Here is a 25,208-nt window from a genome sequence, read left to right as displayed (position 1 = left end):
CACACGCCCTGTTTCTCAATCTATACTCAGCTGTTATGACAAAACAAGTTTACACGATATTTGCTCCTGCGTTATTTTTCAAAGGATTATGAACGACACTAAACGAAAACAAGCACGGATTAGGATCGTGAATATTGTTGCCAATGTTTTTGAAAGCACGAATAGATTGGATTACGAAACAGCCATTGACATAAGCCGATATGGGCAAAAAGAGATAAACGAAGTGAATTAAAACAATGAAAACTAAAGCTCACCTCGACTTCTATAAGAAGAATCTGAATATAAATTTCATATACGAAATTTTAGCCCTGAAACATGCATGGAGATTCTAATAATTTTCTTTTTTATTTGTAAATTGACTTTCAAACTATTGCAACGTGATTTTTTGTAATTTTATAAGTCATCCACTTAGTAAATATTGAAACAAAAATATTTTCTAGATGAATGATTTTTTGACATAAATTGGTTAATATATTTTTTTATATAGAATGACAAGCTGTATTTAGTCCAAAGAATTTAGTCAAAAATATATAATTTTATTTAATACGTACACACTTGCGCTGCAATTCGAGTTTCTCACCAATGGGCGGCTGCTTTAAGAGCGCTTTGCTTTATCGGACAGTGTGAGCCTCCGGTGGTACACGCTGGTGTGAATGTGTCAAAAAGGAAAACAAATTTATCCTTCAAATGTCCTCTTTAAAATGTTTCTCCCTCGACACCACTAAATTTGTATTTGAAACATTTTTCGTTACGGACAATAAAACAATAAAAACTACAGAACTACGAAAAGGTATATGAATATTCTAGGGCCAACAATTTCAGTGTCATAACAAATCGAAAAGTACGTATTCAAATAAAAATTCAAATGTGTAAAGATGAAAGTTAACGTCTGCTTTTACTGTTGATGAGAAAAAATAACAGGTGTTTATCCTTTAATCGTTTCGCCAACGAATTTCTGTAATTTCTACAAATTGCAAAGTAAACTTCGATCATCACAGTGAGTATTTAACTAATATATGATATACGTATAAGGGTACCGATGAGTCATCGATACAGTCACGTGTGGATTAAGATTGAATACGGATGAAAGAATAATCTTCGCGCTATTGCGCTAACACAAATTGCGTCTTGAGGAATTACATTACTAGCGGAATATAAAGTGAAACGCAATAAGAATAGGTTCATCGTGAAGGGCTAGCAATAAGATCCGCGAGCAACTGGACGTCAAGTGCGGTCCAATTGGAAACTTATCGGATTTCTTCGATTTAACTTCCATAATATACCGTATATTATACCTTAACATATATTTCAAATTTTGTATTACAATTTCAGATAGAGTATTTTATCCTAAATTAACTTTCGAGTATCAGATAATTTAACCTCAACATTAGAAAAAATTTGTATTTATTTAAATGATCCAAAATTTAAAGTTATTGAAAAATATATAGTTATGTTGCTATAGAAAATATGTAATTTTTGAATAAAGATTTTATGTTGATATGGATAAGACGTATCATAAGATAAATTTAGAATTACTCTGCACATTTGTGTTAACATACAAATTATTCAAATATACGTATTCGATATGAAACAAACTTAAGTTTTGGATCTAATTGATACCAATAATCTTCTAATTGATACCCATAAACTGAAATACACACATTTTTTAAACAAGAATAAATATTTACCGAAAATGAAATAAAATTTCTTCAACAATGCAATTTAAAAAAACGATGCTACAATTAAATAATGTAAGATATAAATTAAAGAAAAAGCTAGAAAAAACGACATGTAAGAATAATTTCACTTGGACTTTAAACTTTATAGTCACACGTATTAGAACACTAACCAAAATTTGACGGCAAATAAATGTTCCCAATGCCGATTTAAAAATACGACAGTGCTTCTCAAATGAAATTCCTTCATCAACAACCTTGTCCGTAATTAAAAACCTCGAGAGGAACAAGTGGTTGCACAGGTTTAAACGAAACTAAACTTCGAAGTGCTTCGTTTCAACCACTTTGAATCTGTCTTTAAAACAAAATTAGAGGACTGTAGCACACTGATGAAAATTATATTCTATATATAATATATATCGATATAATTCGATAAGCATTTCAAAGCCTAATCGAAGAATGAACTCGCCCAAACGAGAGGGAATTCTCTCTTTACAAATTCGATTGCTGGTCAACTTTCGAAATTGAATCCCTCTCATCGTCAACAGCGAACCGAAGCTCAGTGAATATCCGCGGATGAAATTATACAATTAACTCGGTTCAAACGATATCCATAATTATCAAACCCGTGGCACATCTAGCATCTCTATGACTATGATATTTTTTCGAAGCTACGTGTACAGGTACATAAACAAAAAAGGAAGGATTCGAGAATTAAATCATAAATGATAGTGACAAAAGTAAATTACAACTGTACTTAACATAGGAACTAGAGGAATTACTGAAGTAAATAAAGTCGCTTGACAAGGACACTGCATCCCTCACTAAAGTTAAATATAAAGTTCAATTATCAGGTTTTTGGGGAATTTTTGGACTCAAGATGCTTGAAAACGTCGAGAAATTCAAAAAACTGGATTGATATCGATCAAAATTTGGCCGACACCAATGCTCAAGGTGTAAAACACAACACATGAAACCTGAAAATTATTAAAATAACTTAAAATCACTAGAAATCGAATGATAGAATACTACATCCGTCGTTAACTTGCAACTTGTCATCAAGATGATCAAGAAACGTAAAAGAATCCCTTTTTAAATCAATTCCTGCTCCAAAAACTCATTCCTGTCTATTCAAAAATGAAAATGATAAAAACTAACAAAATACACGAGAAAAACAATGAAATAATGTAGATTTGTCATAGTTCAACAAATTCACCGCAAAATACGTCTCAAACCCAAGACTAAAGCACCAAAAGAATACTACACATTTGTCAGTTCGCAACAATCTCGACAGGCCTCACTCAAAAGAGCAGCGATACCTGCACGTCAGTCGACGAAATTTCGAATCGCGCCAAATCAGCGAGCGACCAAAGAAAATCGCGAAGCTCACTTACGCCTTCGGCGGAAACGAGCTCCCATCCTAAATCGTATTCTAACCTAACGAGCGCGGGCACGCGATCGGAATGACGTTTGACTCGTGTCGTTCGCCTGTTCGCGCCCAACCATCCGCTGCAACGCCGCGGAGCATCGGTGGACCAAACGAATCTTAGATCTCTCGTTCCGATGCTTCCACCCGCGACACTTTCGTTCACTCACGATCAGAACCCCTCAAAAAGGCGAGCAAACGCGCAATAAACAATTCGAACGCACTAGGCCCAGTAAAAAGCTCTCGTAGCCACAGCCACGGATGAAAGCATCGAAGATCGAAATGACGATCCGTGAATTTCGGAGATCTGTCAGGGGCCGATTGACAGCTAGGAAGCAACGGTGGGCAGAGCGCGCCACGCAGTCCCCTGCACCCCAGCACGCAGCCCGAATAACCTACGACACGCGTCGCGTTTGTAAAAGAAACGTGTCGACCCGACGCGGGATCGCGGAGGTGCGCGACGAGCGACGGCCTTGAGTCAAGGGTGCGAGAGGAAAAATGCGAGCGATCGCGGAAAAAAGGGCGTGTGAATGCCCGCTGCCCGAGTCACTGGCGTCCACTGGTGACAACGGGATAATGACACGGACGTGTATCGCGCGAAACACGGAATTACGGGGGAGGTTAGGCGTCGATCGGGACTTACCTGGGTATGCAGTTCGGCGCTGTGCGGTCCACTTCCCAGGTGGCGAACAGCTTCATGGGAACGGGCCGGGTGGCCGGGGCTGTCGTCTTCATACGCTCCGCCATTTTTGGCCCGACGGCCCACAGTAACACTCACCACACCTTCGGTTCACCGCGTCTCGCGGCTGACTGACTGAGCCCGCTCGTGGCGCCATGCGAACGACACCTTCCGGCGACCGACGAGCGGCTACGGAAACGCACGAAGACACCTCGTGGCCGACGCGCGAAGCAAACGCGTGGCTCGTGTCGTACGAGTACCTACTATGGGAAAGGTTTCGAGTGATTTTCGATCGGTAATGATTGTGGTTATTTTTATTCGATAGTTCATCTTTTGAAGAAGTGTTAAAATGGATGTTTAAATATTTTGGGACTTAAATGAACAGTTTTCGGGTTTATAAGTAGAACAGATATTATTTGTGAGAGATGGATTTTTTTTATTGGATTAGCTTATACTTTGGTGAACCTTCTTAGTTTTTATGTTGTGATGTACTTTTTTAACTGAAACTAAAATAATTAGCAAAGGATATTCTTTATTTTTTTAAGTTTGTACAGTTACATAATTGGTGAAAGTACTTCTAACCTATAACTATGGTTCGTTTAAAAAAATTGAGCTACGTGTAGCTTAGATTGTATAAGAGGAAGAAATTTAAAACCTATTAAACCAATGGGAATTGCTGACATAGTAATTATTCTTTTTTGAAGAATTTTTTATTATAAAAATGCACAGATGACATGAATAATCAAATAAATATACACATTTTATTTTCTTAAGGCATATTTTCCTTCGTTTTGTATGACCATTGATTAAACCAGGTGATAAGATAGCCACCACATTAATGCAGGCTGAATACCAGCTACAAATAGTATAAAATAAAGTCTCCTCTTGTTCCCAGAAGCCGTGTATGAACTATGATTTTGTGGAATGACCCTCAACTTCAACGACCTCAAGAGAACAAATGCTAAAGATCCACTGTAGTATAGCAAAACTATATAATAACCGAACCTTCCAAATGGCAACGAAAAAAATAGAGCCGCGTTAACACCGACGTATTTGTAGCCGCAATAAGCGAGTAAATCTAGCGTTGACAAACTTGTGTCAATATTCGTCACATAGAGAGTTACAATATGTACTAATAGTTCTATAACACCCCAAGCTAGAGCAGAACTAGCCAAAATACCTAATTGCTCGGGAGTAAAACGTTCTTGAGTTCCTAGTACTAATCCTGCCAAAACTACATATGTCAAAAACGCCATTGTTGGAATATACATATCTGGTGCGTTTCTTTCATAACGTGGTTGCAATGGAACATCTTGTTCGTATTTTACAGACCAGTCCTGCAAGAAACAATAGTTATTGATACCTGCACAAAATACTGAGCTACTGTGTTATCATGAATAGACTGCAGGTGTTCATGCAAATTCAAATTTTCATAAGTACAATTAAGGAAATGGAATCTATTAATACTTTCTATATCTTAATAGATTCTATGTTTTCTCTATTTTTCAATTTAAATTTCATATAAATGCATAAACATTTGCAATTCGAGTAAGAATCTTACTTTGTGAGTGAATGGGAAGAACAACAAAGCTAGCTTTGCAAAAACATAGTCTGTGTCAACAGCAAAATAGTATTTCAAAGCAGTAACTGGCACGTATTTTTCAAACTGCTGTTTCCCAGTTCCCACTAAAGCATTTCCATATTGCACAGCCATATCTGTAACGATTGGCTGTGAGAGAAATTGTGTTGTAAACTGTTGTGAAGAATATTCTCCTCCATGATTGTTGGAGGGTGGATAACTTTGCATTGGCACTGAATTAAATCCATATGCCGGTGGTGATTGTTGTTCGGGTACATTAAAACCATATTCAGGAGGTATGCTATTGTTCAAAGGAACCTGATAAACATAAACAAAGTAATTTTTCCATATTTTATGGTAAAACGGTCACACAATATTTATTTTCCTCAAATTTTACCTGTTGGTTGTACATATATGGACTTTGTGGCATAGATGGTGAAGCAGATATTCCAGCAGATGGATCAAGTAACCTCTTTGGTTTGCCTATTAAAAATGTGTATTATACAAACAAATTTACGCAACAATAATCCATTTGTAATTTATCTTCTGAATAGAAATCTATGTTAGTGTGCAAGTCAATAATGTACAACACTGAAAATATAAACTTTTAAAAATCATAACCTCTTTACTATGCTATACATGAACGCATTTTACGTTATCATTGCTTCTCCATGATCAAAAGTACGTTAAACCTACTTGCATTTTCTATGGAACAATAACTGATAAAATGACTGAAATTATGAATTGTAATGAGGTTAAAGGAATATTATGAAATGACATCATGTGTTCGTTGGCGACTGAACTCACCTCGACGTGCACTTGAATGACTGTAATTCATGATTCTCCGATTAAATTGACCAAACTTCTTATCAAAATACACTAAATATGCATAGAAATTGTATTGCTTACGGGTTTAAACCCGATTACTTGCACCACGAAAATCGAAAACAATTCATACTACACGTCGCTATAACCCGTCATTCATTGCGGTCTCCCACTCTCGACGACTTGTGATTCTGTCAATCTAAAGTGCATAGATACACATGCTTACCCAAGGAAATGTAACTCGGTCGTAGTCGTAAGATAGCGACAGTCCCTAATTTTTTCCAAATTTTCAGACAATAGACTTCGAACCTTTTTTGAGCCAACGACTTCGAACCTTTTTTGAGCCAACGACTTCGAACTTTACTCAGGACCGTACGAGGTTCATTTTCAATACCTATTCGAACCACTTTTTTAGCCGCTGAAATTTGCATTCCCTATGAATTATTTTTTATAAATCTAAGCTAAAATGCAATGGTAAAACACAGTAAACCACTGGTTTGCATTTAGCTTTATTGTGTGGAACCCTACGATTGTCTATCACAAACGGCCCTGAGTCCCGCCGAGTCAGGGCGCAATTTATGATCTCGCTATATTTCCTACATTCCTTAAATTACTGTAATTAACACAGTTCTTACAAACGTTTAATACTTTTAACATTTACTTCATCATATTATGTAAAAGTATTCGTTTTCAGGAGATTTCTAATATTCGTCTGTTTTATCCACTGAATATTCATGAGCTTGTTTCATTAAAATACGTATGATATAATATTTATTCTGTTATGAAACAATATAGAAGAATTAATGCATAAAACGTACTTGTATAGTAATGTGGGTATTAAGCAAATTTTCATTGAATTGAGAAAAAAAAAGAAGGATCACAGGGGGCACCCGGGTTTGAACCGGGGACCTCTCGATCTGCAGTCGAATGCTCTACCACTGAGCTATACCCCCTATTGTTAAGTAGTCTCAGACATTAATATTTGAATCCAACTTAATATACATATATTTTATTATTTAGTTATAGAATTACTCGACATATACGTTTAGTCAATTTTAACATTTCCATACTGTAAAACTAATAATTTCTATACTCATTACTGTTCAGTAAAATCATGAATAATGAAAATTTGTCAGTAGCTTGTACTGTAACGTATAAATTATACAATGAAGTGTAAAATAAAATCGTTTCTGTTAGAAAATTTATGTAAAATATTAGTCCATATAGATCTACATTCTTTAAATTACCTAATTATACATATTTAAATAGTACCCGATACTATATTTTTTAAATGTATTTTATTATAATTACTTCTCACGCAACTGGTAAAATTAGTTCAATACTATCTGAATTTATATAATGTTATATTTTCTCATTTGTTGATAAAATACAAATTTATTTTTTAGTAGTAATAATTATGGAATTCTGAATCCGACGAAAGATCCTTCAATAAAAAATTGGAAAAATGTTGTTCTGTTGGTATTGATACGTTACTGAGACAAGTGGTATCTAAGCAACCCTTACATTAACTAGCCGCGGCATATCAGAGGGTTGCCAGTGCGCGTCCCACCCTCGCGTGGTGCGCTTCACAGTTTTCAGAACGAACAAACCTCGTAAACTCCATTTCATTCAGTGTCACAAACGCTTCTCAACAATACAAATCCTCGCGATGGAAGGAAGTCAAAAACTAACAACGCGATTTGCTAGAAAGTAAGATCCAAGTTAATGCTCTCCACGAACACAAAATCAAATTGCAATTTATATTTATACAGAGAAGCACGTGCGAACACGCTTGCACCGGAAAGCACAGTATGCATATTAATGAGATAATAAATAAATGTACATATCTTGACATACAGCTTCAATTTTATTTTTAGTTCATTTCTTCCCTTTTGCCCTTTGCGTTATAGTATTATTGTAGACTATGATTGGCGAACCAAGCAACATCTGTGATATTGCCTTGCCACATGTTGACCGTTCATTGAACCACTTTAAGTGCACTGTCCTAGCGTTAATAGAAACCACTTGCATCATATCTAACTCTGTAAGTATTTTGTAACAAGATACTTGAATGGATCTGGCGGGCGTAACAATTGTGTCAGATCATTAAATGTTTGGTTCTATGATTTAAATGTAAACACTAGCTGTAAAGATGCTGTACGCGCGTTCAGGAAAATTAATATTAAAATTGAGAAAACGTATTGTGAAATTATAACATATGAATTAATATCAATTATAATCATACGAGTACTTTTGTTTTCATTTTAATTATTCCCATCTTAATTCACCTCTATGTATTTTCTCACTGTTCCATCTTCGAACAACAAAATAATGGACTACTCATTTTTAATTCATTACTCATTAACTCATTTGTATAACACGCCTATGACAAAACATAAGAAAATGCAAATGAGTAATTAATCCAAGATGCATACATATATATGTGTGTGTTGCAAAAGCAATTTTATGATTTATTAACCCTTTCACTATGGATGAGCCTATCTATATATATTTCCTTTGCAACACTTCTCTCTGCTACTATTAAAAATAAATACTTCGTAATATCCCCAAGTACTCTCAAATGTCAAGCTTGCCATTAAATTTAAATTATGCAAATATGCATAAATACGTCACTTACGCGACCAGGAAACATACGACCTTTCTTTCAAGAGCACTTCGATAAGTGTTTCAATTTTACATTTCATTTATTCAGCAAGCTTATACATTTTTGTCACGACAGAGTAACCCGATGCTCGAAGGAAAGATGTATCCAACACGACCATATGTGCTCGCCTCGTTTATCGCTTATCACTCGGTCGCGTTTTCGTGCCTCGCCCGACCAACGATCGGATCAATCGATTCGGTGACCAATAAACACCCCGAATCAATCGTTTTCTCACGGTGGTGCAACTGCACATGATGTGCACGTAATCTCACGCGAAACCGGAGATGTTATCATTAAATATTAACGACGCTGCATCACGAAGAGCTAAGGCCTCCGGGAATTATTAACGGAGCAATAACGATCGACGTGCGGCACGGTGAATCAACGAAATAACGATTTTCAGTCATCGCCGCGTTACGGCAACACGTGCACACGTGGGTTCGTTGTACGTGTATGCATATATCACTAAACGTGCGCCACTTCGTTGGTTCTCGGCCACTCTGATCCAGTCCTTGAGCCAAAGTGTTCTTCCAACGCGTCTTTTATCAGCGTTAGGTCGCTTGTTCTCAAACTTTATGTCTCTGTGCTGGTGGATTCAAATCATTCCTTATTTCCTGTTCTTTTCTTTTGCAGGCTTTCTGCTTGGTTTAAATTTTATCTTATTTTTTTTTTAAACAGGATAATACCCTCATTTCATAAATTTAATTGTTAAATGTTTAAAAAGGGAAGTGAGTAGAATGAGCGAGACCGAGAGCTGACACTTGAAAAAATGCTAATTCTAATTTTTGTATTTAATATTCATCTCATCTTTTGGGAATTTATATCATCGGACTGATGAGATCTTTTCTATAAAAATGAGTCTAAACTCGACAGAAATCGGACTTGTATGAATAGTAATATATTTAGATTCATCACCCCGGATAAGTGATCAAAGCAAGACCTCTCGTTCGTATTTGGACTCATTTTCATCGAGAAAACTTTACCAATTCATTGCTACTACTTTTAGAAGATTTAAATAAAAATTACGAATATTGAACTTTCCTTACTTAAGTATCGAAGATAGACCATTAAAATTTAGCCAAGTAGATTTCAGTAGAATTTAACCTGGTAAGTCAGTATTATTATTAATAGCTTTCGTGAGCTTCCCACCTCTCATGACAAACTACTTTAACTGTCACTAGTAGTTTTACTTTTTTATTAGTTACATTAATCTCTCTATTTACATACATGTATTATTGTTGCTTGCTCATTTTCTGATGCTCTTCAGACTTTTTCAAAATCAATATTAGCTGGCACTGGCATAAAAAATGCGCGTTCGTGACGATAATTATTCCACCACTAGCTGCTGCGGTCGACACACCGTGAAGAATGCGTTCTAACACGCATGGTGACGAATTCTCTGCTTCCTCAAGCCCAATTTGTATCCCACTGATACCGTATATTTCGTTCCAAGAAAACGTACGTTTTCTGAAGGGAAAGATCGCGACTTCAAAACGACTATCGATTCTCGCTTACTGTTACACACATTATAAGCTGACTTGAAGTCTGGCCCCACGATAGCGTGACACGTGACGGGAAACAGTCTAAGAACGTAGACACTGCTGTTTAAGAACGGCAGCAATACTGTTCGAGTTTCAAGGAAAATTGCTCGATGACATACAGGCGCTAAGGTGCCCTTTTTTGCGTCTCCCGTGTTTCTTTTAAAGAATTCCGATAAAGTGATGAATTGACAAATGGGACAAGTGTTGACAAAAAAGTATGCATGTTATGGAATCATTGAATGGCGTTGGCACATTTTTCAATGTCAAAATACTTTAAAACACTCGACATATGATTCAGGCCACTTTCATAGTGACCCACCAAATGACAATGCAAATCTGTTACAGAGAAGATAAAGGTACAAGTAAGTCAGTTTCCTCTCTTATGATGGCTAATCGTTGGCAAGGATGATTCTCCTTTTGCATCATAAACGACGAAGAATTTATGAAAGTGTCTCTTGTCGCAATCACGTCTAAGTAATTCGATCACATTTATCCTATATCCACTTGAATTAGAATGCTATTCTCATTGTTCTGCTCAAGGACACTCGTCGACAGCCGATGGAAGCAATATCGTTTAATGCTACTGTGCCAGTGGCGTGCACACCTGTCCGCCCGTTAATTTCTTATCAAACTTCTTTTTCCTTGAAAATCAATCGATTCATATCGCTCTATTTTCCGAGTGCACACTCTCCTCTGAACTCGACTTTCGAACGCAATCACGTTCCTCGGATCTTCGGCCCGACTCCAAGTCGAATTCAAAATAATCTCGACAAACTGAGCGGTTTTTAAACATTTGTTAATTCTACTCAAACTAGAGGACTAAAAAATACATTTATATGTACAATAAGAAATTTTACGAAAAAAATTATTTTTTGGGCATGGTAATCATCTGAATTTTTTTCAGAATGAATTGAATTTTGTTCAATTTTCAACTTTGAAGAGTAGTTTCGTTTGTTAAACTAGTATTACCATAACTGGAAAAGTATGAGTCTATCATTGTTGACTGTTCTAAAAACCTACAAATTTTTACGTAAATTAGAACCTGTAAGTCGAATTTAAAGTAATCTCAGCAGACTGAGTTTATTTACCTTCTAGAAACTAAGAATTTTCAATCCTTACTGAAACCAACCAGTTCGCATGGAAACCAGTCTCTCAGTGATAAATTGCAGGCAATTAACGCGAGGGAAACGAACGAGCTTCTATGCCTTCTACCTTGCCCATTTTCTCTCTCGCTAATTGTTCTTTCTTATCTTCTCTAGAAGACACTGAACATTCTATATTCAAAAATTTCATATACAAAACACCAGCAATGCTCAGTCTCGCATTATTCATAATCGTGTTACGCAAACATTGAGGCTAACATTTGATGCTATCAATAGATACAAAACTTTATTTGAAAGATTATGTGCTGTTTGTCCTCTGACATCAAGGTTAATGTTACCTACTTACACTGTCGCGTTAAAAAACTGTTTACAGAAACTCTGTAATACAAATACCATGTTATTCAAGAATTGCTTTTAAAACGATTCAAATTTCCCCTAAGTACATATCAACACTGCCCGACAGACTGTTTCAAACTTGAATAAATATTATCGCTGTGCGCTGAAACGAGTATAAGAAGAGAAAGAAAATTTGACGGCGACCTTGCCGTGAGATCCAGCATAATAGTTTGCCAAGGGACGGCAGGTGTTGTGGCGTTGGGTTTCTATGGCAGCGAGTGACCTGGTCAGTCCACCACGTGGACAGTAACCGAGGTTTAAATTCGGGTCGAGTTTGGTGATAAGTCCCCGATAGGATCTCCGATCGTGCCAGTTTTCCTCGGAGGAACTAGGCCTCGGTGTCTGTCGGTTAATTACTGGCCGAACCGTTCTTTATTTTCAGCCTCGTAATGGAAGTTATTAGAAAACTAGCCACGCGATCGATAACCACTTCAGCATAGGCGGAAAAGAGGAATCTCTTTACGCGGCCCTCGTTGTCGCTCAGTTGTCACGGTACTTCATCGTCCCAATCAGTGCATTGCCGTATCACTGCGGACGTGTCTAACACCTATCATTTCTCTACTGGTGATTATTATTGGTACGGTGCTCACTTTCAGTCACGCAGTGCCTCTGTTTACCGCTGACGCGCGGCAGTAGTTTAAGCGCCTTCGGTCAGACAGTAGTAACGGACGGTGGCAGAATTCCGTGGGTAAAAAAGGGTCGCGATAGGGCGTTCGACCTGAGGTCTTTTGGGGTGCATGTTTATGCAAATTCGTATCCTTCTCCGCGAAATTGAAGAAAAGGGAACCTACATAGAGATTTATTTTATGCTTTGAATATTGTAACGTGTACTTTGTTTTAATTATATTATACATATGAATCGGTAAATTGATGAATAAGTACAAGTCCAAAAACCACATTTGGAGATATTTCTATGGTTGTAAGGCAAAACGACCTAAGTCACATATTTTTGTTCACGAGATATTGGCGTTTAAAATTTTCAACTTCAATACTGTCTTATGGACTTGTGTCTTCGTGATCCCTTATTTTTGGATGAAATAATTCTTGTAATGTTTTTTCTTCTTTCTAAAAGTATAAATTCTATATTCTAGATGTCAATTAAGAGCTTAATTTGAATTTTTTGAAAATGTGACATCGTCGTTTTGCCTTACAACCACAGATTTGGTCCCAATGTGTAGTTCTATGCATTTTATCTATACTTAGCTTTGAGATTATTTGAAAATGGCTAATTTTGGAATTATACTCTTCTTCAACTCATCGATTCATATATTCTTCACTGTTTTGTATATTTTCATTTTTCACAAATATTTTTCGCAAATGTGATCTGTTAGTTTAGCGCGATATGCTTCTTTAATTGATTTCTACTTCACCTAATTATTTGTATGGGATACAATATTAATATTAAGAAAAGAATGTTATTAAATGTAATATGAGTATAAGTAGCTTAGCCTGAGATGAAGAAAATAAAGGAGGTCCAAAAATAGATCGTACTCGAAATGGTACCTAAATTAGTGACTTCAGGAAATAACCCGAGAAAAATATCCTTATGACAAAAATAATTTTTCATTATTCCTAGATCATCTAAAAAGTTTAAATACCCAATTCTTTTTAATCAAATTTCATTTTTAAGTGCTAGATTGTCCTATAATATTTTAGTTACCATATTTTCGAGTTCCCATCTCCTTACTAACATTAAAAAAAAAATATAAATCACGTTATCAGAAACAATATCTACATAGATTCACTACATATTCCCAGAGCGATGCTTCACAAATTTAATACTTATTAATTATTGACAACAATTTCAAATTTATAATTACATTTTCATTTCCATTCCCACGTAGTCAGGAATATAACAAAAAGGCTTCCACTATAATTTTTAACGAAGTCCATATTCGATTTGTTTGCCCAAGCATTGACCCACTTTGGCGAGGGTAGAGGGACCGGACATTCTCTTCGGCGCGATGAATTCGATCCGTCGAGAGGGCGAAAGATGCCACCGTACGAGGTCAGACCAGTTGTGAACCGGTGCCAGAGACGGGCATGGACACTAAGACTCCACCGATCCCGTTGAAGGTCCAGGAGAAGCCTAAACCGAAGCAACAGCAGGAGAGTGTGGCCGACGTGTCCTTGCCCCCGCTGACACCGCAAAGGAATCATCGTCCGAGGCAGAAAACTACAGGGACTCAATGGTCGCGTGATGCACCTAGCGCTATACGGTATCAGGATCATCAGAAAAAAAGGCCTTACAGGTACGCTTACATACCTCGATCGATATACATTTCTTCAGTGTTGTTTAGAGCAAGTTCTCGACTCTAAGTGAATCGCAGGATTTTAGAAACTCTAGGGGAGGCTTTTGCAAGATCGAAAGTGTTGTAGGAATCCGTCATATTGTTTGACTTAAGAAAAGTAGTCAGTTTTACGTTTTTTATTAAAATAATTATGGGGTAAAGTATTAAAATTTGTTAGGGGTAGTTAGGCAATATGTCAACTCTTTTCAGATATTATTTATTATTTAAAAATGGGTCTGTTTCGTCTAAGTTATACTCAATTTTCTGCGATCGAAAGTTATCATGAAATGACCATCTTCAATGGAGAAGTTCTTTTAACTTTTTAAAGAAGGAAGTTTTTTAAGGCCAAATAATATAATGGAATTTTATTTTGTAAATATATTGATACAAGTCTAAGATAGCAACTAATAGGGAATTTCCTATGGAACATGTACCCTTAAGAGTTTTCAATGTACCTTTTCTTAGCCCAGGCGCGGACGATCGACAATTTGCTCGGTCTAACTAAAGACCGATTACAATCTCAACAAAATTTTATATATCGATTATCTTCTCATCCATTACATACAAAAAGAAGCATTGCTCATATTAATGTAACCAGCCTCTAGTCAAACCAACAAAATTGTCGGTCGATTACGCTTATACTTATCATGCATGAATTCAATAGAAGCTAAACACATACATACTGTCTTCTGTCAAAAGACTAATCAAAGATTTATCATTTTCAACAGAATTAAACAATTACCGACTATAGAAGGCTACTTTTCTACAGAGTCCTGCAAATCGGCGCAACGCCGTTGATGCACGCCTGTCAACAAGGTGACAGGGTAAGGGTCCTGAGACTGCTGAAAGAGCAAGAAGACACGATCGGCTACAGGGATCGCACGCTGAGGAGCGCTCTGCATTATTGCATGGACGCTGGAACCGGAGGTGCCGTCGCTGCGGCGGCACCGGAACTCGTCAACGCGCCTGACGCTGAGGGACATACGCCACTTCACTTGGCAGTGATCGCTGGCGACACTCAATTGGTGGCCGTCCTGCTAGCGAATGGTGCCGATGTGAACGCCAAAGATTTGGAAGGACACAGTGTTCTACATTGGGCAACTGGTACCTTTTTCAGAAGCAATTTCCACAGACATTTTCTATGTTAACACTGCGAAGGTCGTCCTACCGTAGATTCTCGTTACATGTTCATTAGATGTTATTCGTTAATTGTGTAGCGCTATCCTGCCACTTTAGGGAAAGAGGGCATCTAATGATTTAATATCCGTAAGTGCTAGCTTGCAAGTAGAACTTCTCCAAAAGAAGACCTTCAGTAATAAAATCAAACTTTATATTTTCTACTTACTACTACGTAGAGAATAATCTTGTACTCAATTCTATCTTCCATTAGCCATCTAACCTACAGTTAGAGAATTAGTAGTAGTGTTAGTCACAGACGTAGCAATAGAGTAGTTAATATTCAGCCGACAATGGCAGGTCAGCAGGATGGTAATTTCACGCTCAGAAGATGCGATTGATCGCGATCGAGATTATTAGGCTGTTATTTAAGTTCGTGAAAAATAACCGTTAACTGTAAGTATTAGACAGGCTCGTACTGTTCCTTCTGCGAAAGGTCGAGTCGTAAACGGCCACGCATTAACGACTCCTTAGAAACCGCAGAACTGTGAATTACCAACTCTATCTTTTCTGCCGATCTCCGACAAAATGAGGATATATTGGTCAAGTAAGGTTACTGGGTCACTCCAAGTGACGTCATTCCGGTTCGCCAAGGAACACGCGATAGCCAGTTCGAGATAATCCACCAGATTGACCATAGTCGTCCTTGATGTATTCAAATGACCGCGGATTTATTGCCTTAGACCACAGTCGCTTGCTTTCGCGTTCATCCACCGTTTTACACTTCACAAAAGTTCTTATCGGCAATTGCATCTGTGTAATTCACGAACTTGTCGCGTGGAGTTGCAAATAATGCAGCGAATGAAAGTAGGAGCCTTTTTTGCGGTGCCATATTTCGACCTATTTGGTCACTGCCTTGACACTTTTGAAATTAATGGCCTCTCGGTGTGTAGATATCTTAGTAACTGGTATTTTATGGGTTTCATTTTACTTCTGATAGTCACACTAGTCAAAAAGAATAGTTCGATGTCTATAAGTTGGAATTTAGATACCATTAAACGAAGAGACACTTCCCTTTTCTGAATATGAAATGATAATGATTTTCATTGATTGTAAATACTTTTCTTGTGTCCAGTTTGTGGAGAAGCCGAATGTGTTCGTTTGGTACTGGCAGCTGGTGCTAGACCCTCGACGCCTGATTTACGAGGAGGATCTCCCCTTCATTATGCTGCTCAATGTTGTGGTGCAGCTGCAACTGCCGAACTCGCTGTGCCCAAGAAAGTCGGCCTAAAAGTTCTTCAAACCCTATTGGAGTTTGGTGCCGATGTGAATGCGAAAGATGAGGATGGAAGACAGCCCATTCTATGGGCTGCGAGCGCTGGTAGCGTTGAGGCTGTGTTAGCACTGTCTAGGTAATTGTCTCTGTCATATTCTTCAGAAAGTAAAATAAGTCTCTATTTATGTTCCATTTTTTGGTTCTCTTTACAAAAATTTTAAATAATTTAATTTAAAATCTTCTCTACTTAGGAACCTCTACTTAAGTTCGTTTTCTGTGGTTTCCTTTACAAAAATTAAAATTTCTATGCACATCCACAGTCTAACAATAAACTAGTGTCACTTCAAGGTGTTTGTAAAAGCAATAATGATCTAAAAGCAATAATTCAAATACAGAGCCGGTGGTTCAGCTGCCGCAGGAGCTGCAGACAAGGATGGCCTCACGGCTCTTCACTGTGCCGCTTCCAGAGGACACGCTAGATGCGTGGAAGCCTTGGTGAATTTATGTGGAGCCCACCCAGACCACGTGGACGATAACGGGTGTTCGGCTCTGCATTATGCAGCCACACTTGGTCATGCTGATGCCACAGCTCTGATTCTGAAATTGGGCGCCGATCCCAATCGACAAGATCGAAAGGGTAGAACGTGAGTACTTTCCAAAGCTATAGAATATACAGATTAAAAGATTAACAAAAGGATAATAGGGATAAAAAATCTTTAAAAAATCAATTTTTTATCAATAGAAAAAGAGATTCCTCCCTTAAAAGATTTATGCCTCCTCACTTACTCTTAAATATAATTCCACAGCATATGTAAATATTCTAACTGAAATAAACTAAACTTCCAGACCAGCGCTCTGCGCAGCAGCCAAGGGTCAACTGGAGACCCTAAAAATCTTAGCTCAACATGGTGGTTCTCTTTATGCGAGGACAGTAAGAGGTACCGGAGTGGCTCACGAAGCTGTCGCTTCTGGTAGAATAGAATTGATCAAATGGTTGGCAAAGAAGCGTCCAAGCACTTTGGACGTCGCGACGCATGATGGCAAGACGCCCTTACACGTTGCAGCCCTTCACGGGCATCTAGACGCGTGCAAAGTCCTTTTAGACAATGGCGCAAGGATCAACGCTGTTCTTCGAACCAGTAAGGGTAATTTGATGACAGCCCTAGACGCTGCGCTGTACAGGGGACACAGGGACTGCGCAAAGTTGATTCAAATGCACGGAGGCACCACTGCACAGCAGCTGAAGATGCAGAAAACTGGACCCAATAAAGGTCAGATTAGGTATACAGTGATTTCCATTAATATTGGGATCCTAATATAATATTCTTTGAGGAACAAAAATATTTTACTACATATTTGACGATAGTTATGGAAACATTAAGACATCAATTTGTAAAAGTAAGTCGAAAACTTGAGAAATTAAATTTATCACTTATTTTGCGTTACATCGATTTATGTTACAAAATAAGTGAGAAATTCAATTTTTTTAGATCTTGTTAAAGTGAAACAACGATTTTTATAAAAATTTCATATTTGTTAGGATTTTTGTTCTGATGCAATGTTTCTATTGCCTATTATGCAGTTATTCAACATTTAGAGACTACAAATACAATATATAATAGTGTCCGAATATTAATGGAAGTTACTGTATATACTTGCAGAAACTTTTCATCCTTCCACTGGATATTTAATTTGTTGAAATGTGGGAATAAATTCAGTGTTCGCAGCAAAATTGCGAATGAAGCACGTGGACAGTAGCACGGACACCGAGAGCAGTCCTCGTAGACGGTACAGCCACAAACTTCCGGAATTATATTACGAAGAGCAATGGATTGAGAAGAGGACTCGACGAAGGGGAAACTTGAGGAAATTGGCTCGCCAGGATAGCCGTAGCTTTAGCGAAGAAGAACTCAGGCTTTCAAAAATGTCCTCGAAGAAAGACCATCAGAGAAGGGCTCGCAGTGAGTCAGCACGGTAAAATATTTTCCATTTTTAATATTAGAAGAAAAGAGCAAAGAAATGAATAAATCTTTAAAGTTTTTTTTTAACTAAAAACAGTTGATTCTTGTACATTGCAATATGTCGTACATTCATACAAAGTCTCATTAAAATTGAAATTTCTAGGTTCAAAATCATTCCTTACAAGTAGACTGCCGAGTTTTATGCATTTATGGGAAATTTCTATATGAAAAAAGTACAGTATTCATATAATATGCAAAAATGTACAAAACATCGAGAGTTATATACACTTCATAATATTCGGAGGATGAACTAAAGTTTTAATTACATTCCACTTTTCTAGCTGTATTAATGAAAATGAGAATTCAGGAATTCACATAAACATCCGCAGTCTACTAATAAGTAGGCTGAGAATATTTATGCAGATACATATCTTTCATATTTGTATATGTTTTGCATATTTTTAGGTGATAAGTAATAGTTTTAGATTTAAGTTTTAATTGCATGAATATTCGCAGTTTCTTTCTAAAAATTAAATATTAAATGCAATCATGTACTGTAGCAAGTACTTTTCTACATAGTAAACAAGTTACTGCTACTAATAATGAAACCCGAAAAAAGAAATTATTAACTCAGAGAGGCAGAGAAAACTCAATTCCTACCAATATTAAAGGCACGACGAGGATGACACAGACCGAAAGCTACGAAGAAGAAGAAGCAAAAGGCGATCGACGAGATTCAAACGCGACACCAGCGAATCTTCCCTAAACTCAGACAGCTGCGAGCGCGAAAGAGACGCGTCCAAGCACCGATCCGAGTTACGAAGGGAAGAGAGCAAGACAGACAGAAGCAACGGAACAGAAGACAAAGAGGACGAGTCCAGGAAGGACGACGAGGACGACGAAAGCGTGAGCGACGACAGCTTAGAAGTAGTAGTGGTAAGAAAGTCATTGGAGAAGAAATGCGAGAAGGTGGTCTCTGGGAGGAGATCGAAAACACCTAGGGAAAGCTCGAGGGAAACAAAATTCACGAAAACGCACAAAAGCACGAGAAGAAAGCTGAAGTCCAACAGGCCTACAGTAACCAACAATGGCGGCAGCACGACAGAGCAAACACGATCCTCCGACAAGGGACAAGGGCCGAAGAAGACCGAGTCTCACGATCGAGAAACCCCGAAATCGTCCATCGACGAGGACAAGGAGGGCCAAGAGAAGGTAATCGAAAGTCGGTACCGTAAAGACATAACAGATAGCACGAGCCAAGAAACCGTCGAGCGTGTTGTTGTAACAGCCATGGTCCACAAGGACCAAGCCCCCGACACGCCGAAGTCGGTGCTGGAGACCTCGAAAGAAGTCACCTTCGACGACAGATTGAGGACAGAAGTGATAGAAACAGAGGAGGTAACCAGGTATGCCAGTTCCAGCACTAGCAAGGGGGATGACATACTTGAGCAGAGTGATGAATCGCGCAGCAGTCTTGTGACGAAGGCGGCTAATTTGAAGAAAGATGTGGAGGAAATGAGGCAACAAGCTACGCAGGAGAAGGCTCAACGAGAGGAACGAAGGAGGAGTAAGGATGATGGGAAGGGAGAGCAAAGGGAGGGTAAAGAAGGAACGAGGGAAGGTGAAGAGAAGGAAGATACTGGGCACAGTCGGAGTGAGGATGTGGAAGGTGGAGCTAAAGAAGATGCAGGGAAAGGAAAAGATGGGGAAAGTGGAACAAGGGATAAAGAGCCCTCTGTTGAAGATAAGGAGAAAGAGAAAGAGGCTGAGGATGGAACAGGTAAGACTTTAATCTTTTAAGGCGGGAATTTTTTAAGGCCAAATAGAGTGATTGTATTTTATTTTGTAAATGTTTTCACTTAAGATATTATTCGAAGAAATAAAAAACAGCAGATAATAGGAGATTTCCTAGGGAATATCTACCTCTTAGTTTCTATTGTATCCTTTGTAACTGTGCATCTTATCAAAATTCAACATTATTTTAAAATAATATTCACAGAAATTTCTGTACAAATTTTCTGTAGAGTCCTCTTTCCAGGCAGGTTAGAAGCACACACGACAACCGAATCAGAAAGTCCCACGGACTCTCAAAGACAACGTCAGCGGCGAAAAAGTCATCAGGAAGATGACACTACGTCCAAATCGGAAGAAACATCAAAGGCTGACGAGAGTCTCGGTAAAGAAACACAAGATGAGAAAACAGACGTATCTGGTCGTACTTCTAAAGAAGAACGCGAAGAGTCTGAAGGAATGAGTAGGTCTGAAAGTGCGAGAGATCCAGAAGACATTCAAAAGGAGGATGCTACCCCAAGAACAGCCGTGGAGGACATCCCTCCATCAGAAGAGGAAGAAAGAAAGTCAAAACCAGAAGCAACAAAGCAAAAACCGAAAAGTAGCATTGAAACAGCCAAGAGGAGGTTTTCGCTCGACGAAAGAAAATTAAAGTCAGCGTCCTCGAAGCAGTCAGAAGTAAGTAGCTCCAAGAAAAGCAGCGGAAGCCGCAAGCGGCGAGAATTCAGTAAAAAGCGTGAATCTTCTACGAAGAAAGTTCTAATAAAACCGTCTTCGGAAAAGGGAAGCAAAACTGCAGAAGAAGTACAGAAATCAGAGAAAACCGAAGAAAAAGTTGCTGACAGTCCAAAGAAGGAGACATCGACTGTATTAACCGAAAGTAAGGAATCGCCAGAGGACAAGGACCAAGCGGATTCAGCTCGAGGCAAGTCTGTAGACTTCTCTTCGCCATCGAGGGACTCAGCGCTAATGGAAGAAGTCGATGGCAGGCCATTGAGCACTGACACACCAGTTGCCACGAAGAGGAAACTGTCAGGCCAAGACGAAAGCATTTTAGACTCTTCGTCAGCGAAGTCCAATGTAGACGATCAAATAAAGGACAACGAAGATGCCAAGAAACTCAAGAAACGCTCTGCCCAAGACGCGTTGACGGCAGGTGAGTATTCACACAACTGCATGAACGATTATCTTATGCACTGAAAAGAGCAAAGGTATTTGCAGAAGAAGAGAGCTTTCGGTATATCGACGAAAGCTCGTCAAGCTCCCCGAAATCGGCGCAAGTGAGACGATCAAGGCCCTCGACTGGGAAGACTAGAACCACTGGCAGATCTTCATCTAGATCGTCGACGAAAAAGAGTTTGTTCGAAAGTTCAGAGGAAAGGTCCCCCGATAGGAGTGCCATTATCGCGGTCATCGAGAGTCCAGAGTGGGACGAAGAGGATGAAGAAATTGAGAAAGAGATAAGGGATGTTATTGGGGAAGACGAGGAACATGAGACGGAGCCTGAAGAGGACAACGAGATTGGGGTCGTGAGGGTTCTTCCTAGTACTAGCGAAGAGGAGACGTCTCGAGCTGGTCCTGAAACTTGCAGAGTTTCTATGGTTGATTCATTGCCTCAAGTAAGGGATTATCGAATTTAGGAGGGAAGCTAAGGGAATTGGAATTCAGAAAATTAATGAACTTTCTGTAGTTATTTATAATAGAAAGACTTTTTTCGTTTGTATCATAGTACTATTTAGAGGAAATCGTCGCTTAAAAAGAAAAACAGAAAGTTGTATCATTTTTCATATTTATAATACCGTGAAAAAATAATTATTGAAAAATTTACATAGAGGGTGTTCGGCAGCAAGTATTAAAAATTTTAAAGGGTGATCCTACATGACAAAATAAGACGAAAATCAAAAATTCAGTTTCAGAATTATTCATTGTTTAGAAAACGCCTAAAGCACGCTTGAAATATGTCTGACTTAGGACTTCTTCTACTGTCGACGAGCATTAATCGGGTCAAACACAGCAAAGTGATTAGAATAAGTACTGAGTCAGACGTAGCCAGCCAGTAGAGTAATCTCCAAGACAGACACAGCGAAGTCAGTAGAATAAGTCCTAAATCAGATACAGCGAAATCAGTAGAATAAGTCTCAAAGCAGACATATTTCGCGCAATTTTTAGGCGTTTTCTCAACAATTAGTAATAAATTTCCATATTAATCTACTTCCATATTTCTATATTTTACACGTAGGTTCAACCCAGCACTCGAACTCGTTTAACGCGAATCCAGAGTCCTCAAGAAAGTAGAACAAGTCGAGTGCAAGGGAAACAGCGTCGTGACAGTGGTGGAAGGGATAGCGGAATAGAACCAAGCCCAAGAGTATCGAGAATACCTAGGAGAAGAATCATGAAATGCTGTCCCAATACTGACAAGCAGCAAGCTCTTAATATGGATACCATAACGAGAGACGTGCAAATCAGTTTAAGACGGTATCACCTCGAACGAAAAATTTTTTTTCAATTGATGGAACTGAAGAGATTACAGATACGTCATGGAAGAGCGAACGAGCAAGTCCTCGTTAAAAGACAAGTAATTCTTGTAATAATTCTTACTTACTTTTATAACTAGATCTCTTGTCAACAAAATTTTTATTGAATACTTAACTTACGTTTCTTTTTTCAGGTAGAGGCTTTTCATAAAGCTGGGATGTCTGGTCCCACCCTAGGTGTAGCGAAATATGATCAACCTTTAACCTTCAGGTTACTATTTTTTAAAACTGTACTATAAAAATATAATTATAAGGAAAAGATAATTATATCGATATTTTTTAATAGACACTTCGAGGCCTTTTTATACGATCAACTGAGGAAGTTACAAAGAAGACCATCCACCCCAGATTTTTGTACAGAAGCGAAGCAATGTACCCAGAAGACGCATCGTTGTCACCATGCCACAAGTGCTTACACCTCTTTTCCCGTGTACACATATCGTACGTTGTCGCAATACATCGTTCAGCAAAGTCGATTTCAGAGTTCCATTTCTAGTATTCATATTTAAACTGGATCACGAAATCTTTACTCAAATTATTTCATGTCCAAAAAAGAGAATAGTTCTAGTAATATTCTTGAGCATAAATCTCCAGTTTCAGTAATATCGAAATGGAATACTGAAACACGGAAAAATCAATTCAAATGTTCTTCAAAAGGAGTCAGTTTCCCTATTGTGATTGTAGATTATAATTGCAGTAGGTGGAGGCGGCCAAGAACAAGCGGATCTTCTTCCGAAGATAGAGAGTCGTGGAAAAGGACAAATGACGGTAAAAACTCAATTAATTGAAATTAAGGAATAAATAATGCTAAATTTGAAAAAAGATTTACTACCTTTTAATCATTGAGCATTTAGGAGTAAGTTTTTAAAGTATTTAGCTATAACGCAAAGGTAAAAATATTTATACTATTGTTTGTTGAAGGTGGAGGTAACGCGCGGCGAAGAGAAGCAAATAATAGCTCTTCCAGCTGAAAGACTGGACCGAACAAAAAAATATTACGTCACATTTACTGTCCGAGGAGAAGCACATGAATCAGAAAAACCAAAATCATCGCCCGCTGTACAAAGAAATGCCAAAAGCGTATAAATGGAGTCGTCACCTATCATGCCTTCCTATTCAGTCGATTCCAGCTGCATTCTTCAATTCGCTTAAAATACATCAAATTTCTATCCTTTTCTACGTAATACTTTACCCTTTCTTCACAGCGCGATAAGTACATCGTACAATTACAGTCTTTCTACAGTTTTGTAAATTAGTTTGACAATGATGACATTATTTTTCTTATAAAACCACACATTTATGGAAAAAGGATCTGAAAACTGCCAGAGTAAATCCTTGTACAAATTCGTACAGAGAAATAATTAGATATGTATTAATCGATTTGGCTGTAAAAATGTTGCATAGTGTAAAAAAATTATGTTGTAATTTATATTATTGCGAGTAAGTTAGAACAAATAATTCTATGCATGAAATGTCAATTTATTGTAAAGAGAATTGCATAACGTAATATTAGAAGAAGCTCGATTCAATCAATATTCATTTAAAATTTTCGAATTTTTTTTGTCTTTCACAAAAAATACTGATTATACTGAAAGATGCTAATTAAGGAGACGTACGATGTTGTACATGTACAATAAAAAATATATTTCGTTCTTGCAACAGCAGGGACCATAATGCAAAATTAGCGCGTATACATGTTCTGTATATTTCTGTAAAGCGATACACGTGTAATCCTGTATAAAATAAAAAATGATAATTCACGCAATTCACATTTCAGAATCACACTTCTGTAAATAAACTCTTATCGTAAAATGCTAAGTAGGTAAATACGAAAATATATATGTGACTCTAAGGCAAAATGGTCTATGTAATGTTTTCAAAAAATTGAAGTTAAGACTTTAATTGAGGTTTAGAATATAGAATTTATATTTCCAAAAAAGAGAAGGCATTGAAAAAAAACCTTTTCACTTAAAAATAAGAGTTCAAGGGGATACATCTTCATATCTCGAAAACAGTCCCATATAACTTAAGTCATTTTACTTTACAACCATAGACACTTACATACGGGCTAACACATTGACATTAGAAGGAAACATTTCACTCTGCGGTACTTCTATTATTTTAAATTAGATTACGCATACTAAAAGAGCTATAAATGTCAGCTGTACCTTTATCTACTAATTTAAATATTTAAATTTTTATTTTGTTACGCCATTCGAAATACTTTCCTTCTTTATTACTCTACATACGTTCTACCACTTAAATAATTATTTATAATTCACTCACATGCTACTATAGAATGATTTATCATTCCATAGCACAATTTAACGACCCAAATTAAATACT

At 37.7% G+C, this 25,208-nt stretch overlaps 3 protein-coding genes and 1 non-coding gene across 8 annotated transcripts in view; 1 reads left to right on the top strand and 3 right to left on the bottom strand.

Annotated features, from left to right (window-relative positions):
* Krt95d (phosphofurin acidic cluster sorting protein KrT95D) overlaps positions 1-3,862 on the bottom strand; it is an 85,387-nt gene extending 81,525 nt beyond the window's left edge. For all 5 annotated transcript variants that reach the window (XR_013002028.1, XR_013002029.1, XM_076379232.1 and 2 more), the window contains exon 1: positions 3,746-3,862. Coding sequence is in view for 3 of the 5 variants with exons in the window: in XM_076379232.1 (XP_076235347.1) it covers positions 3,746-3,849 (104 nt within the window). In the remaining 2 variants the exon portion in view is untranslated. The remainder of the gene's footprint in view (positions 1-3,745) is intronic.
* Positions 3,863-4,193: 331 nt separating this feature from the next.
* On the bottom strand, positions 4,194-6,363 carry Yif1 (Yip1d-interacting factor 1). The gene is made up of 4 exons (XM_076377787.1): positions 6,168-6,363; positions 5,758-5,843; positions 5,343-5,678; positions 4,194-5,118 (listed from the first exon to the last, which is right to left on the bottom strand). The coding sequence occupies exons 1-4, from the start codon at positions 6,196-6,198 to the stop codon at positions 4,588-4,590; spliced, it is 984 nt and encodes a 327-aa protein (XP_076233902.1). The 5' UTR covers positions 6,199-6,363; the 3' UTR covers positions 4,194-4,587.
* Positions 6,364-7,066: 703 nt separating this feature from the next.
* On the bottom strand, positions 7,067-7,138 carry Trnac-gca (transfer RNA cysteine (anticodon GCA)). The gene has a single exon. It is a non-coding gene; the product is annotated as a tRNA-Cys (tRNA).
* Positions 7,139-13,933: 6,795 nt separating this feature from the next.
* LOC143179622 (uncharacterized) lies at positions 13,934-24,592 on the top strand. The gene is made up of 15 exons (XM_076378936.1): positions 13,934-14,142; positions 14,951-15,285; positions 16,433-16,709; positions 16,969-17,217; positions 17,420-17,844; positions 18,292-18,547; positions 19,206-20,314; positions 20,573-21,003; positions 21,109-21,481; positions 21,547-21,944; positions 22,565-22,903; positions 22,997-23,073; positions 23,149-23,303; positions 23,560-23,630; positions 23,784-24,592. Exons 1-15 carry the CDS (start codon positions 13,934-13,936, stop codon positions 23,946-23,948), a joined length of 4,869 nt encoding a protein of 1,622 aa, XP_076235051.1. The 3' UTR covers positions 23,949-24,592.
* The last annotated feature ends 616 nt before the right edge of the window (positions 24,593-25,208 follow it).

This window comes from Calliopsis andreniformis, chromosome 5 (genome assembly GCF_051401765.1).
Source record: "Calliopsis andreniformis isolate RMS-2024a chromosome 5, iyCalAndr_principal, whole genome shotgun sequence".
In the NCBI taxonomy this organism is placed as follows: Eukaryota; Metazoa; Arthropoda; class Insecta; order Hymenoptera; family Andrenidae; genus Calliopsis; species Calliopsis andreniformis.
Note: the sequence above shows the minus strand (reverse complement) of the source record. Positions and strands in the feature narration are given on the sequence as shown.

Bases quoted from the DNA above. Each gene is read 5' to 3' on its own strand.
- Yif1 (XM_076377787.1), bottom strand. From the start codon at position 6,198: ATGAATTACAGTCATTCAAGTGCACGTCGAG. The intron at 5,844-6,167 runs GTGAGTTCAGTC...CATTTTTAATAG, and splicing joins TCATTCAAGTGCACGTCGAG to GCAAACCAAAGAGGTTACTT. The intron at 5,679-5,757 runs GTAAAATTTGAG...TATGTTTATCAG, and splicing joins CATATATGTACAACCAACAG to GTTCCTTTGAACAATAGCAT.
- LOC143179622 (XM_076378936.1), top strand. From the start codon at position 13,934: ATGGACACTAAGACTCCACCGATCCCGTTGAAGGTCCAGGAGAAGCCT. The intron at 15,286-16,432 runs GTACCTTTTTCA...TCTTGTGTCCAG, and splicing joins TGTTCTACATTGGGCAACTG to TTTGTGGAGAAGCCGAATGT. The intron at 23,631-23,783 runs GTAAAAACTCAA...TGTTTGTTGAAG, and splicing joins GTGGAAAAGGACAAATGACG to GTGGAGGTAACGCGCGGCGA.